General features: G+C 42.1%; 1 protein-coding gene across 1 annotated transcript in view; it reads left to right on the top strand.

Moving 5' to 3' along the window:
- The window catches only part of SLC39A9 (solute carrier family 39 member 9), a 111,798-nt gene that overhangs the window by 20,897 nt on the left and 64,749 nt on the right, over positions 1 to 26,152 (top strand). The window contains exon 2 of the mRNA XM_030213750.1: positions 282 to 390. Within this exon, the coding sequence (XP_030069610.1) occupies positions 282 to 390 (109 nt within the window). The remainder of the gene's footprint in view (positions 1 to 281; positions 391 to 26,152) is intronic.

The raw sequence follows: 26,152 nt of genomic DNA, 5'->3' as shown, positions 1-26,152 counted from the left end.
CCCTCAAAAAAAAAATCTTTTACCACGCAGTTGGTACAGGCAGATTTGGCAGTTGATGCAAGATGCCTGAGTGTGTCCCATGGTATGCCATTTTAAACTGTTTTGGTGTGTGTTAGCACTTAATGCAGCTTTGTAATAGGGCCCTTTAATGTTCATTGTTATAACATCAATGTATAACATATATTTGTAAAAAAAAAGAATCTGCAAGTGAACAAAGATTGGGTTCCATTTATAGATGTTAACAAATAACCAGGAATGATTTTGTTTTTATCCCTATGTAGGACAGGTTAAAGCTGGTGACCGTTCTGGGTGCCGGGCTGCTCTGTGGGACTGCATTAGCTGTCATTGTGCCTGAAGGAGTACATGCACTTTATGAAGATATTCTAGAGGGTGAGAATTGAACTTTTTTATGCAATATATGTTCTTTGATATAAAGTTCTCCCATTTTTTTTGAAGCTCAAACAGGAGACTTCCTGGGATATGACTCCACAAGCTGGGATGCTAATTCCTCTTATCTGTTAGAACTATTTGTACCCATATATGATTAAAGCAATAACAAATTTCTAGGGAATTGCTCTTGCTGTAATTAACACTAAGATATAACATTTTTATTAATGAGTTTTTTCATGGAAATACAAGATGGTATAATCCTTTCAGGTCTAAGAATGTTTGAGTTAGTACTGTAATTTGTAGACGGGATGTTTTTCCAGTAATACAGGTTGTCTCAATGTTGGCATGTAGTTATTAAGCCAGAAGAAAAAGGAGAAAACATACACATAGAAAGGAAGTCCAAAGAGAAGAGCAGAGATGGTCCTGGAAAGAAGGAAACAACTGAAGGTTCACAAACAGACGTTTATTGAAGAATAGCCCAGAATGACCCTACTTGGCCAAGTTTCAGCACTAGCCTTCATCAGGGGTCATCACAGTCTTCAGTATTAGCCCAAAGTATCACAAATCCATATATAATCTCCTTCAGGTTAATATTGAAGGCTCTTATGACCCCTGATGAAGGCTAGTACCGAAACTTGGCCAAGTAGGGTCATTTTGGGCTATTCTTCAATAAAAGTCCGTTTGTGAGTCTTCAGTTGTTTCCTTCTTTCCTGGACCACCTCAGCTGTTCTGTTTGAACATGTAGTTATTAAGCAACAAGTGGTAGTTTTTTTTTTTCTCTGTCAAGGAAAAATATTTGTGGCAAGAGGAAAGTTGCTGAAAAACATCTCATGTTCTCTATTGGCGTTTAAATTGGATAACAGCTAATCAAAAATAAATTGTAAGCAGAGCGACTAGTTTGAAAGCTGCTACTATAACAGCAGGTTGCTGTTGCTAATCAGTTCCGTGCAGTGAGAGGGTTACAGTCACAATCTTTTCTCTTGTTATGCTTATTTCTTAAGTTTGCTTTCTGATATTTTCCAGTGAGCTCTGTTACACTTCCTTGTAGTCAGAATCTCTGGTTTACTGACTAGCTGGTTATTTGAAACTGGAAAATATCATGTTATCTCTGTCCTCCTGTGTTCCTATCTTGTTTCACACTTGGAGGCAGAATGATTAATGCTTAGCAGCTTGCTTCTCTTTTCTGTCTCTCTCTCTCTCTCTTTTTATTATTATTCTTTCTGATGCAACAGAGAGAATTAGAATTATAGAAAAGGGGCTAAGAATGTCTGTCCATGGTCAAAATAATTCTCCAAAAACTTATCAGGATGGGATGAAACTTGGCATGTGGGAAACACTGGTAAAAAGGCCCATCAAGTTTGAAAATTAGGTCAAATTGGACTGAGTTCCTCCGAGAAATATGCCCTCTCCTCCAAAACAAAATGCCTGATGCATTTCTGAGTGAGAAGGGATTCAGCCTCTGAACATAGAAACTTAACTATGGTGAAAAATATAGCAGTTAGAAAGTCTCTTCTTTCAAACTACCTCTCTCCATTTTCTACTCTTCCCCTCCTCCCCCAAATAAAAAAAGATATATAGCCTTGTACAAACTGCCCTGTCAACCCCAAAAATCAACACCTGAAACTGCCCCAACCTCTCACAGTCAACCACACCCCAAAAATATCCCCTGCAACTGTCCCAAAATTCCACAAACTACCAACACCCTCATAACTTTCCCCTACAACTTTCACTTTCCATCAACCTGCTTCTGCCCTCACAAGCTATCTACGCTAATGCTGCATCACTTTAACTGCCGCATACCCAAAATATACCCCTACAGTTACCCCACAACCTCCAAAATCTACCCCAGCAACTGTACTACCACCTTGTAAACTGTCGCCTACCCCTAAAAACTACTTTACAGCTGCCTTAACACCTAAAAACTATCCTTCTCCTAAATTTGCCCCAAACCAAAAGAATAAATGCACAGCTTTTCCACTGCCTCACAAACTACTCCACCCCCAAAATCTACCCCTCTCCAGTAAGTGTCCCACTCCCATAAAATATCAATTGCAACTGTTCCACTATCCAACATTGTCCCACCTTCAAAAGCTACTACAGTGCAACTCTCCCACCATCCTGCAAACTTGCACCTCACAAATTGTACCACCCTCTAAAGCTACTGCCAGCAAACTGCCCCACAAAATGTACCGTCTTGCACATATACAGATTGAGGGGCCCTTTTACTAAGGTGCGCTGCAAAATGGTCTGTGCTGGTGTAGACGCGTGTATTGGACACGTGCAGGTCCTTTTTTTTTTTTTTTTTGGCCAAAAATGGACACGCGGCAAAAAAAAAATTGATGCATGTCCATTTTGGGCCTTACCTCCACCCATTGACCTAGCGGTAAGGTCTCACACGTTAACCGGGTGGTAATGACCTACGCGCATACAATGGCGATTACCGCCTGGTTAGCGCCACGCACTGGAAAATTTCTGGTGAGCTTAGTGGACACACATAAAAAAATGAAATTACTACCCGGGCCATGTGGTAGCCGGGTGGTAGTTCAAAATTGATGTGCGTAGGTGCCTACGTGGTTTAGTGAAAGGGCCCCTGAATAATTTTAAATGCATTATATCACAGCTAGATAATTATATGGAGTTACATATTTCATTGTCCTTGTTCTGATTTCTGCTGTGAAATTTTTCTAACTGAATTGTATTGCCAGCTAATATTTGTTACTATGAGTGGGGTTAGATTAAGGCACTGTCAGGACTTACTAGGGAAGCTGTATCGGATGTGGTCTAGACGTGGGAGGTTAAGATTGAAAACTGTCTGGATGGTTTTTCCAGATGGTACTGTTCTAAAATACATGAGAAATGGACGTTTATAATCTGAGTTGGACGTCTTTTCTAACATTCCTCTCAAAAGTTACTTAACCAAAATGGCCAGCAGACAAAAGATGTTTAAAAAGAGCAGCAGGAGAAGGATCTAATTCACAATAGCCCTTGCCAAACTTGCTAGTCAATTTAGCTAAATTGCATAGAGTAATGGGCTAAATTTTATCTGAGTTGATTAGCAGGAGCACCTAATAACCCCAACTCTTTTTGATGAGAGCTTATCTTCTGCAAAATTATAAACACTGGTGCTATGCTTATTGCCCAGCAACTGGGCTCTAATAATACTAGTTTTTCTCTTAAAATCTGCTAATTTGGCAGTAGATGGGCCTTCATCCTTACTGCCAGCATCAGGAACCTTGAACAAAGTGTTTACTAATTTAAACAAATTATGTGACCTTTCTTTTTAATGTTCTCTCTCCATATTAATTTATTTACTGGTAATTCTGAACAAGTCCATGTACCAAGGAAATAAATCTGACTGCCTCCTTGATCATCTAAATGGAGCAATGAAATCTACACCCACCCAAGTCTCCCACTAGCTGACTTGGTCTTAAGGATGTGACCAATTTTTCTTTTGTATTTATATATGCTTATACACTGTGTGGTTAACAAAAGTTTTGTATGGACCCCTGATGTAGTTTTAATGATAAAACACCACATGGTCAGGTTTTCTTATATAATAATTCTCACCTCCAACGTTCTAATGTGCCTGGGACCGTGGCTTCCTCGGAGGTGGTCTGCTAGGCAGCTTAGAACGCACTGATGTCAGTGACGTCACTGACAGCTGATTCCAAGGAAAGGGGACCTACTCCTCCCCCTGCCTACGAATCAGCTCTCAGTGCCCCCTCCCCTCGGCGCAACAACCAAGCCCCTCCCCCTGCGCAACAACCAAGCCCCTACCCCCCCCCCCTTTCGGGCACATCAACCCCCTCGCAGCCGCCAATACTAACGCTGTCCAGCCGCTGCTGCTTCTCCTGTGGAGCAGCAGCGGCCGGTACAAAAAGAAAAAAGCCAAAAAAAGATTTACAACCTGAAACGCGGCTCCGTAGACAGCCATCTGGCATTGGCTGTCGTCTCTGCAGCCGCTCCTCCTCTCCCCTCCACGTCACTGCCCCTGCAGGAAGACCCCGGAGGAGCGGCTGCAGAGACAACAGCCAATGCCAGATGGCTGTCTACGGAGCCGCGTTTCAGGTTGTAAATCTTTTTTGGGCTTTTTTTCTTTTTGTACCGGCTGCTGCTGCTCAACAGGAGACGCAGCAGCGGTTGGACAGCGTTAGTATTGGCGGCTGCGGGTGGCGAAGGGGTTGATATGACCAAGGGGGGGGGGGTAGGGGCTTGGTTGTTGAGCGGGGGGGGTAGGGGCTTGGGTGATGCACCAAGGGGGGAGGAGAGGGTCGCTGGACATGGGTGGCTGTAGGGGGGGCAGGGAAGAGGGAGGTGGGGAGGGGGTCCTGAGACCAGATGGGTCGCTGCAGGGGAGACAGAAGGGACACTGCAGGGGGGGCAGGGGGAGAGCAGGGTCGCTGGACATGGGTGGCTACAGGGGGGGCAGGGGAGAGAGGTAGGTCGTTGGATATGGGTGACTACGGGGGGGGGCAAGGGGAAAGGAGAGGATGGTCGTTGGACATGGGTGGCTGCAGGGGGGCAGGGGAGAGGAGGGTTGCTGGACATGGGTGGCTACAGGGGGGGCAGGGGAGAGAGGAGGGCCGCTGCACATGTGTGGCTGCAGGGGGAGAGGAGGGTTGGTGGGGAGGGGGTCCTGAGACCAGATGGGTGGCTGCAGGGGGGGCAGGGGACACAGGAGGGACGCTGCCGGGGGGGGGGGGGGGATTACCTTGCTAGCGCCCGTTTCATTGCCTACCGAAACGGGCCTTTTATACTAGTTATATTCATAAAATATATATGAATAAATGTGTTTTTATCTGCTATTTGTTTAATTATTGTTTTCATATTACCTTTAATGTAGTCCACGTATGATTGGTTTATCCCCCTGCTTGTGTACAAGTTTAAATTCCACAGTGGTTCTTCATATTGATTTGCTTTAATTCTGCATAGATTTTCTTTCCAGAGCTAGAAGCTTTTCTGGTCATCAAAGAAATAGGCCAGCCTGCTTAAAAGGTGTGTTGTTTTGCATCGGATCCATATCAAAGAAAACTCTTACCATAGTAGCTAAAGACACACACACCACTGACTAAGCCATTATCTGTAATTTGTAAATTCTACTACTACTACTGCTTAACATTTATAAAGCGCTACTAAAGTTGAAACATTTGCTCATCTTTGTATTATCCTTCTGAGATATCCTAAGTACCTGTATTATCTGTATTAGGATACTTTTCCTATATGCCACGATGGTAGGTGGTGATTGTTGCAAGCCCAAGAGTTGGACACTTGCCTGTGCCAAGATATCCTTCAGTTCTGCTCAGTAACTGGCAAAGACCACAACTGTAGCTATCACCATCTTCCTTACTGTCGCCTCCGCCGCTCCCTCCGCCGGTTCTTCTGTTGGGCGCGGGAGCCGGGGTCCTTCACGGCGGGAGCCGGTCCTCGGGCGGCTGCGGCGCAGAGCTGGGACTTAACGCGGCGGTGGCCACCCGGTTCGGGTTCGGGGTCTTGGGCCGGCGATCGCGGCTGCTGGGCTCGCGGTCGCCGACGGTGAGGGCAGTGTGCACGCCAGGGGGAAGGTTAGCGTCGAGCTGCGATGGCCGGCGTCTTTTTCTCTTTCGGGGGCGGGTACCGGTAGCGCCGCCTCTGAAGAGTTGGATTGGGGGGCTGGTGCCATGTTCCCGCCTGGAAGATCTGAAGGAGCCAATCAGAGGAGTTCTGCTAGTGGCCGGGTTCTGATTTGGTCGGCCATGTCGGCGGGGGCTGGGCGGCTGAGGCAAATGGTATTTAAGGAATAGGCCTGGGATGGGACCTTGCTTCAGGTTCTGTTCCCTGAGGCCAGTCTCCGTGTGTTCCAGTGTTTGGTTTGTTTTCCTTGCTCTCCTGGTTTGACCTTGGCTTTGTTTCTTGGACTTCTCTGCTAGCTGCCTGCCTTGACCTTTCGCCTGGTTTGACTACGCTGTGAGCTATCCGCCATGACCTGTTGCCAGTTTCTCTTCGCTGTGAGCTGCCTGCCTGTCCGGTTGCCTGGTTTGGTCTCTTTTGGGGTTCCCTCCTGCTCTCCTGGCTCCTGGTTCCAGTATTGGGTCAGCTCGTCAACCCCGCGGTTCCGGAAGTCCCGTTGGCCGCCTGCAGCTGGGGGCTCAACCCTCGGTGAACAGCGGTCGCCGCGGGTGAAGACTTGGGGTTGCACGGCTGTCCTCTGAGGTCCTTCGGGGCCTTGCGGGACCTAAGGGCTCACCATCTCGTCAGACAAGACACTTACCTTTGTTGGTCTGAGAACATCTGGTCCCTGTCAGCCTGGATTTACATTTTTATTGGGATATTGTAGCCTGCTACAACCAATGAGTTCAGAGTGGATAACATACAAAAAAAGAAGGAGCATTCTCCAAACAACTATACAATAAATAATCACAAAAAAATCAAAAATGAAGTACAAAGTTTTTTTATAGATCAAGAGAAGTACTTCTGGAAAAGAAAAGTCTTTATTAACCACCTGAGCAAAAAATAATGTCCCATTTGCTGAAGAGAGGAAGATAGAGAATTCCAGCTAGAAGCAGCTTGATATGTTTGTTTGTTTGTTTGTTTGTTTGTTTGTTTATTTATGCATTCTTATATCTCACTATTACCCAATAACAAAGATGTTAAAGAAGATTGTAAAAGTCGCAATGCTTTTACTTTATGAACAATGGGAAAACCTAACATATAAATATTCCTAGTAGACTTATTATGATTTCTGTTAAAGAAAACAAAATGTTCAGTTAGGTAACCCGGGGAGTTGCTGTGAAAAGCTTTGTAAGTTAAGACCAATATTTTAAACTGCACCTTAGCCTCTGCTGGCAACCAATGCAACTGTAACATAAGAGGGGAAATAGAATCATATTTATTTGCTGCATATATTACTCTAACTGTAGCATTTTGTACTCTGCAGTTTTACTTTTAAAGATTTCTAACAATCTATATAGAGTTACAGTAATCCAGAGAATTAAGGATTGACCCACCAAATGAAAAATTGATAAGTCAAAATACTTGCTTAAAAAAACTGCAAGTCATTCTCAAGAAAAAAAGATCTACTGACCACTATTATTAACCTGAATACTAAGAGAAAGTTGACTATCTAGTTCTACACCTAATATTCTAGAAACTGAATCAAGTTTTAGATCAAAATTATCAATCTTGATGATGGAATTATCTTTTAGAAACATCAGTGGGCCAATCCAAAGGAGCTTAGTTTTTTATTTAACTTTAAATGAACTCAGCCAATTTTCAACTGCTGATAACAGTGTAACGAATTGGACTTGTGATTCGGGTTACCTGGGGTAAAAGGTATTTAGCACTGTGATATCATCTGCATATATATAAAACTGCAGCTGAAATGAACCCAAATAATTTTCCAGGGGTTGCATGAGGATATTGAACAATGAGGTCGAAAGAGGAGACCCCTGCAGCACTCCCATGGGTCAGAAAGACCACCTTGCATTTTTACCCTATGTGATCTTGTCAGAAATCCCTGGAACCATGATAGAATAGGTTCATGGATCCCTAATGAATCAAAGAAAAAAAGCAGGATTCCGTGGTCAACTAAGTCAGAAGCACTGGTAAGGTCAATTTGAAATATGATGGAACTGTGACCTTGGCTCAGAAGCTTTTGACCAGAAGCAATCAAAGAACAGACCATGGTCTCTGTGCTAAAGCCCCAATGAAATCCTGGATGAGACCTATGTAATAATTGAAAGTTATGCGTAAAAAGATTAAGCTTTTCAGTTATCCATCCCTCCATTACCTTAGTAAACAGTGGAATGGATGTCCCTAGTCTATAATTTTTTAATTTGTAAACACTGCCTTTTGAATTCTTTAGTATAGGGGTTAAAACAATGCTACCCCAGATAGAAGGAAATTTGCCTAGTTGGTACTGCAAATTAAGGGCTCTTACTAAGCTGCACTGTAGGCACGCTAGCAATTTTAGCGCGCGCTAATGCTAGACACACCCATAATTCCTATGAGTGCCTTTAGCATTAGCACTAGCTAAAAACACTAGCGCACCTTAGTAAACAGGGCCCTAAACCAGTTAGTAAAAAGACTTATAAAATTATTACTGGAAGACCTCATAAGGTAAGAAGGGCATGCGTCCAAAAAACAATGTGTTATTGCAAACCTTTTCAATAACCTGATGGTATCTGTGATATCAGATCAAAAACATCCCAGATCCAGTCAGATGGAATTCCTACTCCATTTAAATTCAAATAAAGATTCATATCTTGAACGTCAGGCAGACTATCCCAAATAGAGCATACCTTGTCCTTAAAGTAAGTAGCCAATTGAGAAGCATTTGGAGGGCGTGTTGTAACAGTGGTGATACAATCAATAACTGAAGTTAATGAATGAACTAATGTGAACAATTTGGTTAAAGTAAGTAGCCAATTGAGAAGCATTTGGAGGGCGTGTTGTAACAGTGGTGGTACAATCAATAACTGAAGTTAATGAGTGAACTAATGTGAACAATTTGGTAGTATCCAACCTATCTGGATCTACTAATTTAAAAAAAAAGTACTAATTCTTTGTCTTAATCAAAAGGTCTTTGTAGGTGTTTATTTTCAGCCTCCAGTTCTGCCTATTAGATAATGTAGGGTATTTTTTCCATAACCTTTCAAGCTTCCTACAATCTTTCTTTAATAGCAAAAGTTCCTAGTTAACCATTTATCTGATTCCTGACAATTTTATGCTCAATTGTTAATAGAGTAATGTCATCCAAAACTTTCCTAACAGAATCCCAGTTATCATTCAAGAAATGCTTTCCTGTATCATCATTGGATAAAACCATATCCACTTTTCCAAAAAACAGAAACATCAACCTTCCCTCTCGTTAAAATTTGTTGCTGAATAGGAGGGGGAAGAACTTTTACTCTGTCTTTCTATTGTAAAACTAAATCAAACAGGAAATGATCAGACCATAGAACACAATAAAAAAATCATGTGAATGAGAGAATACCAACCACATCTAATAAGTGTCCCTTTTCATGAGAACAGCTAGACTTAGAGCTAATAAGATCTAAGGAATCTTAAAAAGAAAAAAAAATCAGAAAAATCTGGAACTGCTGGAATAACTTTATGAATGGAGGGATCCCTCTCCATGATAGTGCACTGTACTTACACTATTTTTTTCCCTTTGTTTAAGGGACTCTCTGCAATTCCATTACCCTGCAGTTCTATAACTGAGCGTGTGCAGTTCTTGCACATGTGGTGCTTTAATTAGCATTTACACAGACAAGTGCACTCCATTCTATTTTTGAAGGTAGCACATAATTACAAGGGGGTGTGCTTGTGGATGAAGCATGGGCGAGAGACATGGATGTGTCTCCTACTTAAGCATGAACCTGATAGAAATAAGTTGTGCACGCTTAAGCACACCAATTCGCGACAGCCATAGATCTGCATGCTTAAATGTTGACACATTGATGCTTGTATTCCATTATGGAATCTTGGTGCCAAGATGCTTTTACAGAATTGGTGCTAAGTTATAGAATTGCCCCCTAATTGCATTGCACATGTGATTGATGAACAGCAAAAAGAGTATCACTTGTGAGAGATTCCTAGTTCTGAGCTCTAGTAGCTGTATTAACACTGGAGAAAGCTGGATTCTTTGCAGGTTGTGATTTCATTTTGACACCAAGAAAATAACCATTAATGTGCATCATCTTCTAAGGCCATAGAGAATCCTTGTTCAGATTGGGCCAAACATTTTTTTCAAGGCAGAACCTTCTGAAGAAGGACCTTTTTTTTGCCTTAAAAGCTTGTGTACATCACATACAAACATGCACATGCAATTTAAATACATCATAAACAAAGAGCACAATTTTACTTAACAAGTAGGATTGCGTTGGGCACGAGTGACATCATTGCATGTCACTAGAACAGAACAACTCTCACAGATCTTAGAGCTTAGTGTAAAGTTCTGGGATATATGCTGGTCTTATTAACACCTCAGTATTGTTTTTCTATTTTTTCTGCCCTGAAAATTTCAGAGATCCTCACAACAGTAACAGACAAATCATCTCCTCCTATTTTGGTGCACCTTCTCTAACAGTCTTATTTTTGTTAGATGTTCAACAGATCTGTTAAGCCAGGGGTCATGCAAAGATTTGCCAAATGTTCAATATCAGAAACCCAGCACAACACTATCCTAGTCTGGCATAAGTTCTGCACAGAGAGGGAAACGCTGTCCTCTTGCCCCGTTAGTGTCTTTACTTTCTCCTTTAGATTCAGAGCCTTAAAGGGGTCATCCGCTATAATCCCCCGCTCTGACTCCTCACAAAGTGCTCTGGAGAGCTTTTTAGACCTGGATTTCATTCCATCTGAATCCTTCCTAGAAATAGGAGTACTCTGTAGGCATTCTCACGATCCATCTCCTTATGAGGGCATCTTGTACCTGAAATTTGTTCAACAAAAGAGAAGCCATTCCTCTGTAGCAAGAAGCAGAACTATGAGCATAAGTTTCTTGGGGCTTCTCAAGTACATAGAGACCCCAAAGGCTACACTGGCAGTACTAATTCGTGGCCACCTACAGGAACAACAGCTTCATATGTGGCAAACTTAACTTGCTATCCAGCCTGTCTTCCAAAAGTTGTATGTGAAACATAAGGGCAAAAAAATGGAGCAGACCCAACTTATTCAAACTAAACAAATTTATTCACCACAAATAGATAAAAAACACTCTGTACACGCCCGTCATGGCTACGTTTTGCCCTTACAAGGGCTGTGTCATGGGACATCAGTTAGACGGGCGAGGTTCCAAACCAATGGCTTGGTAAGTCCGACAAGATCAGTTGCGGTGAATATCTCTCATAAGGAGCTATTGAGAGGAGAGCAGTTCCTACTAGCAAAAGGTTCATCTTTTGTACCAGTTAATGGTCATGATTCTTTTCCATTTTGGATGGAACTAGAGAAATTCATAAGGAGTCTGTAGTTGTGACTATTTTTTCAAGATGGTGACAGTTGTGTCCGTTCTTTGGTGCATGAGCGGTCAGTGTGGAGTCCATTGGACCCTGTCCTTCAAGAACTTTAAATCCTTGGTTTTGAAAAAGGTGGAGGTGGTGGAACGGAATCCTACTTACAGTAAGTTTAATTTTCTCTAAAGAAGCTATTAAGAGCTTGCAATCAGATGATTCTATCATTATCTGCAGGATGGATAAAGGAAGAGCTATTGTGATCTGGGATAAGAAAAATTACTATAAAAAGGCTGGCTTGCAATTGTCCAAAGAGGAAAATTATGTAGAATTGTCAGCTGATCCTTCGGAGAGTATCGCTCAAGAGATATGGACTGTGACTAAGAATGGTATGGCTGAGGGATTTTTGACAGAAAAAAGTTTAAATACTTGAATTATGAGAAGTTTCTAGTTCCAGTGTTTTATTTATTACCTAAGATTCATAAAGATTTGTTGAGTCCCCCTGGCCGACCTATAGTATCAGCCAGAGGCTCATTGCTAGAACGGACATGCAAGTTTGTGGACATATGTATATACTCTCTGTTTGGGTAAGGTGAACTCTTTTGTTAAAGATATGATGCACTATTTACAGATTTTGGACACTATGGAATCAGTTGTCCTCTTCAGTTTTATTACTGACATTAGATATATGCTCCTTTTATAAGAATATACTGAAGAGAGAGGCGTTTGAAGTATTATCAGAATAGCCGCATGGCCATTTCTTCCTCCATTCATATCCAGCAGTTCTCCTCTCTCCCCTACTCTCCCCTCTCATCGATGTCCAGCGAATTCTCCTCTCTCCCTTGCCCTCCCCTCCCTCCATCCATGTCCAACAAGTCTCATCTCCTTCCCTTTCTTCCATGTCCAACGATTTCTCCTCCCTCCCCTCCATGTCCAGTAACTCGCCCCAAACACCACCTGCCCCCTCCCTCCGAGTTCCAGGCCCCCCCTCTCCGAGTGCCAACCCCAGCCCGACCTCTTCTCCAACAACAGTCCTCCGCCCTCGCCTTCCTGCGTGCCGCCCAGAATTTAAAACTCATCTTACCTTGGGGTCCCAGCAGCAGCACTGAAAGGCGAGCAGGCTCGGTGCTTCTGCCTTCCCTTCTCTCTCAGCTCTGGTCCCGCCCTTGCAGAAACAGGAAATGAGGGCAGGACCAGAGCTGAGAGAGGGGAAGGCTGAAGCACCGAGCCTGCTCACCTTTCACTGCTGCCGCCGTGACCCTGAGGTAAGATGAATTTTAAATTCTGGGCGGCACGCTGGAAGGCGAGGGCGTAGGACTGTTGAGGGAGAAGAGGGCAGACACCGGGCAGGTTGGGCTGGCTGGGAAGGGAACTTCCGGCAGGTCAAAATATTTGGGGTGCTCGAGCACCCACAGCACCCACGGAGTCGGCGCCTATGTTACCTGTTGTGGTAAAAGGGGGCATCAGAACGTGTCAAAACTACACACTGACACTAGCACAGGCCCTCTTTTACCACAGCTTAGTAAAAGGACCCCATAATGAGGAAAAATTGTTCAGTTTCTCTTAAAGCAGAGAACTGAGACTTTGAATACTATGAACCATAATTGTGTAATTAAGAATGCTTATCTTTTGTAACCTAATGTTCTAGTTATGGCCTTGAATCTGTCTCAAAGAGACCTAGGAAAAGTTATGTGAAACAAGAAGAAAGTGTAGCAGATGAAGGGAAAGGGAAATGGGACTTGATATACCGCCTTTCTGAGGTTTTTGCAACTACATTCAAAGCGGTTTACATATATTCAGGTACTTATTTTGTACCTGGGGCAATGGAGGGTTAAGTGACTTGCCCAGAGTCACAAGGAGCTGCAGTGGGAATCAAACTCAGTTCCTCAGGATCAAAGTCCACTGCACTAACCACTAGGCTACTCCTCCATGAAGCCTAAGAAAGTATATTGCTTGCCATTATGTTATCACACCAAAGAAAGAATCTGTATGCTGAAATTTGCTAATAAAAAGTAGCTTAGCTGAAAACAGGGGTGAAAGATTCTCTCTGCCAGCTGCTCAGGTTTGCAATGGTGGCAAGTCTCTCCCTGAAACTGGCTTCTGGTAATTATTCATTTGTAATCTGTATTGTTTGCTTCTTTGGACACACCTTGGGCTCTGAACCTAATCGCTGAGGGAAAGGTGAAGGGTCCGCCAGATTCTTTTAGTCATCAGTTTGGTGCAGTTTTCCTCAGATTGAGAGCCCAGCGTCTTTTCAACAGACCTACCAGTTGGGAAGAGTATGAATAGGGGCAATGCATCAAAGAAAGGTGTTTGTAAGAAGCATGAGACAGAGGTAACATGTATTAAGGGGGGGCATGGCTGCTAAGTCTGCTTTAGAAACACCATTGCTCCACCTGCTTATGTGGATGAAGAGGTGTATTTTGACAGCAGGGCTGTCTGTCAGCCCAGCCTGTGCTGCCGCCTCTATACTCAGGTAGGACCATGGGTGGTTCTTGTTTAAAGAACATAATGATAAGAAATTGTTACAGAATAATAGTGAAAGTCATGGGTGAAGGTCGATGTAATGAAGAGTCCTGGCAAGGGAGCACTCCTAGACATGAACCAGTTGTTGAATGCTTTGCCTTGCACATAAATTCAGTTATGGTAAGAGAAAGAAAGGTGTGGGGGGGGGGGGGGGGAGAACAGGTTTCTTTCTGTGACAGCTTATGCCAATGTGTATAGAAAACAACTGAAACTACATTAAAACAAATTTGAGTTGGTTTTAAAATTGCTGGTAGGGAACACATCTGGTTTATGGGCCCTATAGCAAATATTGTATATTATTCTTTGAATATGTTTGTCTCTGACAAATAGAGGCTTTGTTTTTTCCTGGGGCTGATGAAAGCTAGATAGATTTGCAAAATTGCAGAGATTGCTTTAACAGTTTATCTCTTGTCATTTAAGCTTCAATAAATTGGGATTATGTAACCTTGTTTTTTTGTGCTTATTTACTAAGTGAAAGTATGAATTTGTTGCTGTTCTGTTTGTTATAGTGTCTAATTTGTGACCTTGTCCCCCAGTTTTAAATTTGCTGCCATTTGTTCTGGTGTGACTAAATTCTAACTTGGAGCAGATTTGAGGAAGTCCTTTTTCCTCTTCCCTGGACTTCAGCAAGAAAAGGGAGAGGGCTCGTACTGAACTGTTTTAAAACATTCTTTGTTTGAAATCTGTAAGTGACAAATGGTACAGCTGCACCAAGTAGTTTATTTCCTGTTGCTGTTCTAGAAACAAGATGGTGTCTTAAATTAACCCTTTTGTTTATTCCTTCTATATCAATATAGATTTTAAGGTTATAGTTTCCTGCTTTAGAAACAGAATTGTACCACTAACTGCCGATGGAGGTCTTTTGTTGGGGGGGGGGGGGGGTGGAGTGGAAGAATGATCTCAAAACTTGTGTTGTATGTCTGTATCAGGGATGTTAAATTCTAAGCTATATTGTAATCATTATATTCTGATTCTAGTTTTTAGTGTCCTATTTTTTGTCCAACTGAAAATTATCCGTATAGCTATGCTTATATTCTATGTTTCTCCAGCTCCACACACACTGAAGCAAATATGCACCAGATGTTGTCTGATATATTTACTGTTTCAAAACAAATTACAGAAGGAGACGTAATGGGAACTAAGTTTAGGAGAATTGAAGAATTCTGTAAGGTGTCAAAATAGTTTTGAAATTATGTAAGAATCATTAAGAATTAGCACCACATTTTAAATGTTATTGTTAAATTAGGATGCTTATATACGTTATCTTTCATACAAGCCTAATTTGTTTTCCATAAATGAAGTTGTGTCCATTGATTTTCTTGTGGCACTTCATGTGCAAAGTTGTTTAATTCAGAAATCCACAATGTCATAGGTTTAAAGTTAAGCTTTGAATTGTAATGAAGTGAAGCTATAAAGGAGCTAGGGGGGGGACTTGGGATTAAAAAAAAAAAAAAACATCCTTGAGGAAAATCTATTTTGAAAGAATTGTATAAGTAGGAGTTTTGCTGACACATTTATGATGGTTATGGTTAAAGAAAGTAGTTTGAGAAAATTGTATTGTATTGCAAGAAATGTGATTTATTACAATCGAAACACGAATGATACTGTTAGGCAGCATGTTTAGGAAAGGAATGAAATTGCAGGCTGGTAAGATATGAGTAACGTGTATAAACAAAACAAATTGTAACTGTGTGTGTACATATATACAGATTGCGACAGAGGACCTTAATACTAATATTAAAGCTTTCTAGAAGTTATACAGAGGCTGACTGACCTGTGACCTGAATAAGTATGAGGTACACATTGCAAATAATCCTGAAGATGGTCGATGTATTTTACCTGATTTTGCTGTTTTGACACATTATCTGATTTGAACTATTTTGCACTTTTGAGTACACTTTTGCATAAACCTCATTTAACATTGTTGAAGCCTTCCATTCACAGTCTTTCCAGAAAAAGAATGATCTTCCCTACCTGGACGATCAAGGCATATGAGGTTCATTCTTGCCATGAAGAAATTACCCCCGACAGATCAAACTATATGAAAGGTGCGTCAACACAGGTTTTGCTGAAACCTTGCAAAGACTGCAAAGAAAACCCATAGCCAGATACTCAGGCCCAACATGGATCCACATAATTTTCAGCAGCAGGACTTTCTCTTCATCAACTACCAAAGGGAACTGAATGATTGTTGTGGGCTCATCTGCCACCAGGATCACCAGCCTACAATTGCAGCAAAATTTTATGAGACTGAACCTTAAGGCTTTACAGCTTGTTTTGTTTTTCCTTGCAACTAAGGACTTATTTTCATTGTGTTTTAGGTGTTTATTATTTTCCTTTAGCACAAGTATTGTTCTGTGTGTATTATTGGAAGCTGTGAAAAACTGATTAAAAAAAAAAGCGATAGGCCAGATGAACTGGATGTAATTCTAAAGAACTGTATTATTCATCCTGTCTTGAATCTTATGTCTGTTCCTTTACTCACGTCAAGAGACTCTCTCCCTTTTCTCCTTGCTGTTCAGCCGAAGTGAGACCTGACATGAGTGCAGTGACGAAAGAGAAGATACCACCGGCTGGTAAGAAATGAGTGACATGGCTACTGCAACAGATGCTGCATCATTACTGAATCTTAACCACTTTCCTCATCCAGAGGCAGAAGATTCTGGATTAGGGAGTGGCATGCTGAACATGAGAGCATAAGAGATTCTAGCATGGTCACCCAGATTTTAATACTTATACTTGTGGGCACAGTCTGAAGATGTCCAGAATAACCCAGACTGTACTGGTTAAAGCCTTTTTAGGAGAACATGGATAGCAGGCCTTTCTTGCGAGTGAAGTGTTTACTGACTTGTTCCCTTAGGTATGGTATGTTCTTGACACGATGAAACCTTAAGTATATTTGGATGTACACTTATCTATATTGCACCCAAGCTTAAAGAAAACGAGGAGCCATACTTAGTTCTGTTCTTAAACCTTGAACTGCAAGAAACTGTTCAATTAGGTAATTTAATGTATATCTTCTGTTATTAGTGAATTGTAAATTGAGATATCTGATGTCAAAAGGACCTCCACCAGTACTTCTGCTTTTTGTATTCAGAGCACACTTCAAGTGCAATCCTTGTAACTTGTTTCATTTGGGGTATCATCTTCCTTCTGCGCTATTCAGGAAGTAACGGACTTAATGGTTTATCTAATTGGGATCTAATTTGAATCCTTCAAACAGAAGGGCTACAACCCCAAAATAATCTCCAAGAAAATTGCCTCCTCCCTCAAAACACCCAGGGAGAATCTGCTACAGTACAAAAAGAAAAAATCCACAGACAGAATCCCGCTTGTAGTGACATACAATCCAGAGCTGGAAAAACTGAGGAAAATCATAAGAGATCTACAACCTATACTCCAGGAGGATGAATTACTGAAAGAGATATTCCCATCCCCACCAGTACTGGCCTTCCGACAGCCACCCAATTTAAAACACAAGCTAATCAGAAGTAAACTTCCTTCACAGACTGAAAAGGAACAGAAGGGCACACTTCCCTGTAATTTATCCAGTTGCAAACTATGCCAAAATATTTCACAGGACCCCAAAGTCATCCACAAAGGAAAGACATTCAACATAAAGGGATCTTTCACTTGCTCATCTTCCAATGTGGTATATATCATTCAGTGTAAAAAATGTAATGAAGGATGCTATATTGGAGAAACAGGCCAGATGCTTAAGACAAGATTCAATTTACATAGACATCATATAAACAATGCTGGTGCCAGCAGGGTTCCCACGCCTGTTGGGCAACATTTTACAAGACCAGGACACTGCACCAGTGACTTCACAGTGAGAATCCTCAAAGGTAACTTTAAAACCATACAAGAACGTAAGACCTTTGAAGTCAGAATGATTGAATATTTTAACACCCAACAGAAAGGACTTAACAAGGACCTGGGGTTCCTAGCCCATTATAAACCATAAAGCTGTATGTCTCTGTTGATCACCCTCCCCTCACCTGTCCACACCCACCCTGTTAGAATACCAATAGTATACTTTGATGTCCCCATGCATACTTCCTACCCACCCCCATCCTCCCACCCTGTCAGACTGTCATAGCAATGCTTGAATGTTTCTCACTTATATACACTGTCAGCCAGCACATTTGCTTATTTCCGATCTGACGAAGAAGGGCAACCTTCGAAAGCTAATCAAGAAATGTATTAAGTTATGTCCAATAAAAAAGGTGGTATCTTATTTTCTTTTCCATGTTTTATTTTGTTTGATTTCTATTGATAACCTTAACAGTGGACTAACACGGCTACCACACTCCTCTAATTGGGAGGATTTCACATTCTCCACTATAATGTAGGGATTGTTAACATGCCCTCTGTTTACATGCCAGTCCATATCTCTTGTTACTGTTACCACTGAAGCCTATTGTATTGTACAGGAGACCAAGTTAGATATGTATTTACAAAAACAAAGCAACTTCTTTAGTATCCTTTGCTTATTCTCATATGTTTTTACCCCTAGGCTGGTTACCTTCTCTGTAGAGAAAATAGCCTTTTCTTATGTTCCTGCTAATGCCTTGGGAGGTCCCTGCACTATTAGGAGACTCGCTGCTGGTGCATTCCTGAGGTGGCCTTGACATACTCCTGACTGTTCCCCTAGATCACTCACTACACAATTCTCTTTTGACTGTCACTCTGAAATGCATTTGTTTTCTATAGCTGAAGTTTTTGCACTAGCTACCTCCTTAGTTGGTGTGCTTGGATTAGTGCTTCATGTACATTTTGAACTGACAAATCTTGCTTGTGCCCTAGCCAAGACTATTAATCTCACCTCTTCCCTTATTGCTGCCTTCACCCAGGAGACCCATAGTTTAAGGAAAGCGGTAATTCAAAACTACTTTGTTATGGAGTGGAGGAGTAGCCTAGAGGTTAGTGCAGTGGACTTTGATCCTGGGGAACTGAGTTCAATTCCCATTGCAGCTCCTTGTGACTCTGGGCAAGTACTTAACAGCTTTTTGTCAAGTATCTGTGCTTGGTTTGCTAGCTGGCTGCCTTCTCCTTACTGTAATAGGCTTCATGGTTCTGCTAATTGTTCTGTGCTGGTTTCTGCAGTGTGGTTGCTCCCTTTGGTGAATATGTAAGAATGTGCTTTCTGTCACCGCCTCTCTATTTGACCACTCCTTTGTCTCCTTGTGTGGGTGATTCTGAACAGAATCATGGGGGGGGGGGGGGGGAGGGGGGTCTATTGTGAAGAAATTGAACTGAACCAAGTTATACTGGACTATTGGGGTTAAGGGAGAACTGGAAAGTCAGTCATGTAATGAGGAAAAATTGATCAGTTTCTCTCAAAGCAGAGAACTGAGACCTTGAATACTATGAACCATAAATGTATAATTAATTCATATCTTTTGCAACCTAATGTTCTAGTTATGGCCTTGAATCTGTATGAAAAAGACCTAGGAAAAGTTATGTGAAACATGCTTGCCAATTATGCTATCATGCCAAAGAGTGAATCTGTATGCTGAAATGTGCTAATAAAAAGTAGCTTAGCTGGAAACAGGGGTGAAAGATTGTCTGACAGCTGCTCAAGTTTGCAGTGGTGGCAAGTCTTTCCTTGAATCCGGCTTCTGCTAATTATTCACTTGTAATCTGTGTTGTGTTTACTACTTTGGACACACCTTGGGCTCTGAACATGAGACAAGGGTGCAGGGTCCCCCAGATTCTTCCAGTCATCAATCCAACTGATTGAAACTCTTTACTTGATTATGTCGGTATGTACCTTACACACATGCGAGCTAATATTCCTTATGTGCAGTTTTTGCACTATCGGCACATCTGTAACTCTAATAATGATGATAAATCTAAAGTGCAGAACTTGAGATTGTGAGTCTCTATCACAATATCGGGTGAAACATCAAGAAGATGAGATTTTGCCTTTCATTATGAAATACACTGTGTCTTCATTGACACTGTGTAGAGTGATTTACGAAGCATTTTTCAGTATTGACAGTACATGACTGTTTTGAGAAAGCCAAAATGATGTTCTCCTATCAACATAATTGAATTTAGGAGATCGGCTCTGTCAAAATTCGGTATGGACGATGTGTTATTAAATGCCTGATGTCTGGGCCCATTGCACTGTGTGTTCTATCATGATAGAGGATACCAGCTATGAGGCAGTGAAGAGTGGTAAAAAAAATGTGTCCTATGAAGTGTCGCCACATGTGAATCTACTGGTGTCATATATCAGATTCAGTACCCTTGTGAGTTCATTTACATTTACTCAGTCCTTAAAAACAAGGCTGATGGAGCATAGGTTTTGCCTTCATTTGGATTAATTGCAGTGGAAAGTTTAGCAGGCATCTACGACAAAGGGAACAACATTGGATATACTTTTTTTGCACCACAGAACCGAGAGGATTGAATTGTCTGTCTTTTTTTGATTGGATGGGGTGGTTGGTACTTACTGAGTCAAAATTACTTATGTGAGTCTTTTATAAGTTGGCGTCTAAGAAGAGGAGCTGCCATCTTCCTGACGGCTGTGGTCGTGGTACACAAATCATTCCCCTGAAGCAGCTATCGCAAAAACGAGGATTCCTTGTTGCATCTTCAAAAGTGAGCTATGCCTGAGATGGTTGAAATAATTTTTGAAGAGAAGTGTTTATCATATTAATACTGCATAGCTATCACCAGTTTTTTTGTTTTGTTCCTGGAAGAGGTGTCATTGTAGTCTTTTTGATCTTCTGGTTTAATGAATGGAGCTTTTTTCTGACCGATGATGGCTGGTTGTATGCTCTAGCCTGTGTGCTTTTGAGCAGTTGCTGAGGTCTTTTTTTTTTTCTCCACTTTGTGAAAGTGTGTTGGCTATCAGAAGGTGTGTAAAAGCTGCTTGACCTATATTAAAAACATTATTATTATTATATTTTCATTATAGACAATACATAATAGTTGGTAGATTGGAGCCCTGATGTACCTATGATGTAACTGAGAACCATACAGAGGAGCTATCACCCAATATTAACTGAAACACACAGCCCTGCAATTCAACACCATTCCTTCACATCCCACTTCATGTCTCTGTAACAAAATGCCATGATTTAAAGTATTGAATGCAGAAGAAATATCCAGTGAGACCATTACAAAACATTTACATGAATCCATTCCCCTATACAACATGTCAGCACAAAGACCAAAACTGTCTCTGTGCTGAACCCCCTCCTAAACCCAGACTACCCTTCATTTATTATCCCCTCATCTTTAACAAATCTAGATAATCTCCTAAACACCAGCATCTCCAAAATCTTACTCAAGAAAGACAGATTTGATATCGGCCTGTATGAGGATGGAAGCATGAGGTCCAGAGAAGGTGTTTTCTTTTTTGTTTTTGAGGACATGATGCACCATCACTTTATAAAAAAACAAAACTGAAGAACCTCCCCCAAGGCCAGCACACAGAGGACTAAGTAAGAGAGAAATTTTGCTTTTACTTTCCGTAACTAATGCCAGCAGGCAAGAGTTCATAGAATTACAGACTGACCTCAATTTTCAAATAACTTCCCTTATCTCTTCTGTAACTTTCCGGAAAGAGGACCACATTTATTGTGATGGAATTGATTCAATAGATTGTTCAAAACCTCCAATCAGGCCCAGCAAAGCCTGCAGCTTCCGAGCCTTTAAAACCCAATACATCCCTAGTTCTTCTTGATGAATATGGGGACTCTCCTACCCCCTCTGTTCAGACCAAGTCAGATTCTTAACAGCTCCTTAAGCTCATTCCACAAAATCTGGCAGAATAAAATTTTCCTTCACTGCTTATGCATCACCACTTGAGAGGTATATTTACAGGAGCTGCACAACTGTAAACTCCGTTAACGTTCTGTGCCTCCATTTCTTCCCTCCTCCTGTAAATCCTGTTTAGCCACAGCAATCTCCTGGCAGTACCAAGGAGCTTGATGCTTAAGTGGTAACCCTCTCTTCCTCAGTCTAACAATTGCATCCAGCGACGTTGATTGGGATTCAGCTGAGGTAGTCTGTCCCCAATACTGAAATTCTGATCATCTTAATTTCTAACAATCCAATGTGTCATAAATGCTTGTGTGTCAAATTTTGGGTGTGCTCTTCTTAGCTCCTGGCTTTAGCCTTCTCTGCACTAAACAATAATATATTCTCAGATCATGAAATGGCTCACCTTTTAAATCCTAAATGGGTACTTTTAGAGTTTTTATAAAACCTCTAAGAACCATAGACTCTAAAAAGCACATGCTTCTTCATCCTGGCCAGCATCAGGATGTACTTCTAAAATATAGAGACGGGCGTAGAACTGCTCACCTAGGAAGAAAGGCTAAACAGATTAGGGCTCTTCAGCTTTGCAGTGGAATAGATAGTTAATAGTGTTAACACCAGATAATACTTTATAAAACCAATGGGCTGCAGAGTTGAGGTACTTCCCATATGCAGTGGAGCTGAGCAGGTGTGTGTGCCCTGAGCTCCTGCTCAGCCCAGCATAAGCCACTCCTGAACCATGGCCCCTAGCTCCACATCTGCATTATTTTGGATCTTACCGGTTTCCCTGCACCTTGGGTGTCCTTGGCATCCTTTTTTTTTTTTGGCTCGGGGCTAGTGATGCTGCTTCGGACTTCTCAACAGCCATGCGAAAAGGGACAGCCGGCATCCCTAAAGATGGTGCAGGTGGCTGATGGCCCCGCGGTAGTGCTCACTGGTGAATTCACACACGAGATTTCCAAAATTGTCTTAACGTCTTTGAAAGATTAGCTCAATAGAATGCATGCCAGTATTGAGTAGATTCGTAAGCATTTTGATGCTCACTATTGGCGGCTCGAGGAGTTGGAGACGAGGGTCTTGAGCCAAGAAGACTGAACCGGGAGGCTCGATGACCTCGGCCGTCTCTTGTCCAAGCTGAAGAGGCCTAACCTCTTTAGCCTTTCCTCATATGGTCACTCTTCTTTGAATCTTTTCTAATTACACTATACCTTTTTTGAGATACAGTGACCAGAATTGAACACAATGCTCAAGGTAAGGTTGCACCATGGAGCAATACAGAGGCATTATAATATTCTTGGTCTTATTTTACATCCCTTTTCTAATGATTCCTAGCATCGTGTTTGCTTTTTTGGCTGCTCCCACACACTGGACAGAAGATTTCAGCGAATTGTCTGCAATGACACCTAGATCTTTTTCTTGAGTTCTGACTCCTAAGGTGGACCCCAGCATCACGTAACTATGATTTGGATTATTCTTCCCAATGTGCATCACTTTGTATTTGTCCATATTAAATTTCATCTGCCATTTGGATGCCCAGTCTTCCAGTTTCCTGAGGTATTCTGCAATTTTTCACAGTCTGCATGTGTTTTGGCAATTTTGAATAGTTTTGTGTCATCTGCAATTATAATCACCCCACTCGTTCTGATTTCCAGATTTTTTTATAAATATGTTAAATAGTACTGGTCCCAGTACAAATCCTTGCGGCACTCCACTATTCACCCTCCTCCATTGAAAAAAAATGGCCGTTTAATCTTACCCTCTGTTTTCTGTCCACTAACCAATTCCAAATCCACAGAATCACAGAAGGACATTGCCTCCTATCCCATGACTTTTTAATTTTGTCAGAAGTAACATAGTAAATGACGGCAGAAAAAGACCTGCATGGTCCATCCAGTCTGCCCTACAAGATACTCATATGTGCTACTTTCTGTGTATACCTTACCTTGATTTGTACCTGTCCTTTTCAGGGCACAGACCGTTTAAGTCTGCCCAGCATTATCCCCGCCTCCCAACCACCAGCCGCGCCTCCCACCACCGGCTCTGGCACAGACCGTATAAGTCTGCCCAGCACTATCCCCGCCTCCCGCCACCAGCTCTGCCACCCAATCTCGGCTAAGCTCCTTAGGATCCATTCCTTCTGATCAGGATTCCTTTATGTTTATCCCACGCGTGTTTGAATTCTGTTACCGTTTTCATTTCCACCATCCCCCGCGGGAGGGCATTCCAAGCATCCACTACTCTCTCCGTGAAAAAATACTTCCTGACATTTTTCTTGAGTCTGCCCCCCTTCAATCTCATTTCATGTCCTCTCGTTCTACCGCCTTCGCACCTCCGGAAAAGGTTCGTTTGCGGATTAATACTTTTCAAATATTTGAACGTCTGTATCATATCACCCCTGTTTCTCCTTTCTTCCAGAGTATACATGTTCAGGTCATCAAGTCTCTGCTCATACGTCTTGTAACGCAAATCCCTTACCATTCTCGTAGCTTTTCTTTGCACCGCTTCAATTCTTTTTACATCCTTCGCAAGGTACGGCCTCCAAAACTGAACACAACACTCTAGGTGGGGCCTTACCAACGACTTATACAGGGGCATCAACACCTCCTTTCTTCTGTTGGTCACACCTCTCTCTATGCAGCCTAACAACCTTCTAGTTGCGGCCACCGCCTTGTCACACTGTTTCGTCGCCTTCAGATTCTCCCCGCCTAACACATACGTCTCCCGAGGATTTCTATTCCCTAAGTGCATCACTTTGCATTTCTTCGCATTGAATTTTAATTGCCAAGCCTTAGACCATTCTTCTAGCTTCCTCAGATCCATTTTCATGTTTTCCACTCCCTCCCGGGTGTCCACTCTGTTACAGATCTTAGTATCATCCGCAAATAGGCAAACTTTACCTTCTAACCCTTCGGCAATGTCACTCACAAATATATTGAACAGAATCGGTCCCAGCACTGATCCTTGAGGCACACCACTACTCACCTTTCCCTCCTCCGAGCGAATTCCATTCACCACCACCCTCTCTCATGAGGACATTTTTGGCTTTCTGAAAATCTAGGTACACTACATCAACCGGCTCGGCTCACCTGTATCCACATGTTTATTGATGCCTACAAAGAAGTATACTCCTGCTGCCTATATTAACACGCAGCCTAAGCTAGAACAGCCATTTTGCTGAACAAAATTAAGCTGTTTAGCCATATGGATTGCAGATGAATAACAACAGCTTTCCATATAGCTGGGAGGAATGCCATTGCTCCACCCTTGGTCCACTCGCATAGCGCCAGAGTAGTCTGTAAGAAGTTTTAAGACTGTACATATAGTGCTGCTGAAAGTTAATAGACAGGGCACCTAATATGCTTAGTGGCCACTGCTAAACATGTAAGTGCTTTGAATGTTGTCTGAAGAATTTTGTGACAGTGGAACCTAAAATCCATAGAAGTGGAGCAGCATTTTAGAAGGTATATTCAAATTGAGATGTCCAGGTCATGATGTAATGTAATGTGGAAGAGCATTTTCAGAACAAAAAAAAAAAATCTAAGTCCAAAAAGAAAATGTCCTGCTTAAAATGTCCAAAACAAATCGCCCATACATTGCTTTTGCCATTCATGTGTTCATGGGAGGAAAAGTACTTTTGCCCTCTGTTGTGGATTCCTGGGGAGACTGGGCTTCAGGAATCTGTGTGCTACGTCTGTTATCTGATTTGCTTGAACCAGATTTTGTCCTCCTGTGTTGCTGGGGGTGAAGTGCTTTTCCTGGAATGTGGGTAGCATCACTTTCCCAGTCAAGCGGTCTAAGATATCCCATAAGAACTATTTGAAGGTGGATGTGGCCTGCTTACAGGAGACCAGGCTCATGGAGACAGAACATCTTAAACTTAGGTGGTTATGGATGGGAGAGGTGTTTAGCTCATCCTGTGGTGGGCGCCGTGACGGGGTGGCCATTTTGTTCTGTAAACCTCTCCAGTATTCAGCCTCGGTTCTGAGGAGGGATGAAGAGGTCCATTATCTATAAGCTGACCCTTCAAGGCAGAGAACAAATCTTATTGGTGCTGTATGCTCCGCATCAGTTTGATGCTCAGTTTGTTGGTTTTTTTTTCTAGCCTGTCCCGCCATTGTGCCCCTTATTTGGGCCATTTGATGGTGGCAGGAGATTTCGACCTAACGGTTAATTCCCTTTTAGGTAGGTCTGCTTCATCATGAGCCCACTCAGGGGATATCTGCTTTTTGTCAGTCTTTGGACCTGGTGTATCAGTGGCGTCTATTGCACCAGGGATTACAAGCATTTATCCCGCGCACATGGCTCCTTTTTCCGCATTGACTATTTATTGATATTGACCTCTTGCTTTGCCTAGGTGCTGGATGCAGGCATGGAGGCCATTTGGTTTCAGACATGCCCCTGTAACTCTTATCTTCATGGCAGCACCTCATTTTCAGCGAGCCCTTGCCTGGCATTTCCTATCCTATTTAGCCCACGACACCAAGTTTCAAACATATTTACAGGCCCAATGAGAAGATTACTGCACTAACAAT

The sequence above is a fragment of the Microcaecilia unicolor genome, chromosome 9, assembly GCF_901765095.1.
Source record: "Microcaecilia unicolor chromosome 9, aMicUni1.1, whole genome shotgun sequence".
Classification (NCBI taxonomy): Eukaryota; Metazoa; Chordata; class Amphibia; order Gymnophiona; family Siphonopidae; genus Microcaecilia; species Microcaecilia unicolor.
Note: the sequence above shows the minus strand (reverse complement) of the source record. Positions and strands in the feature narration are given on the sequence as shown.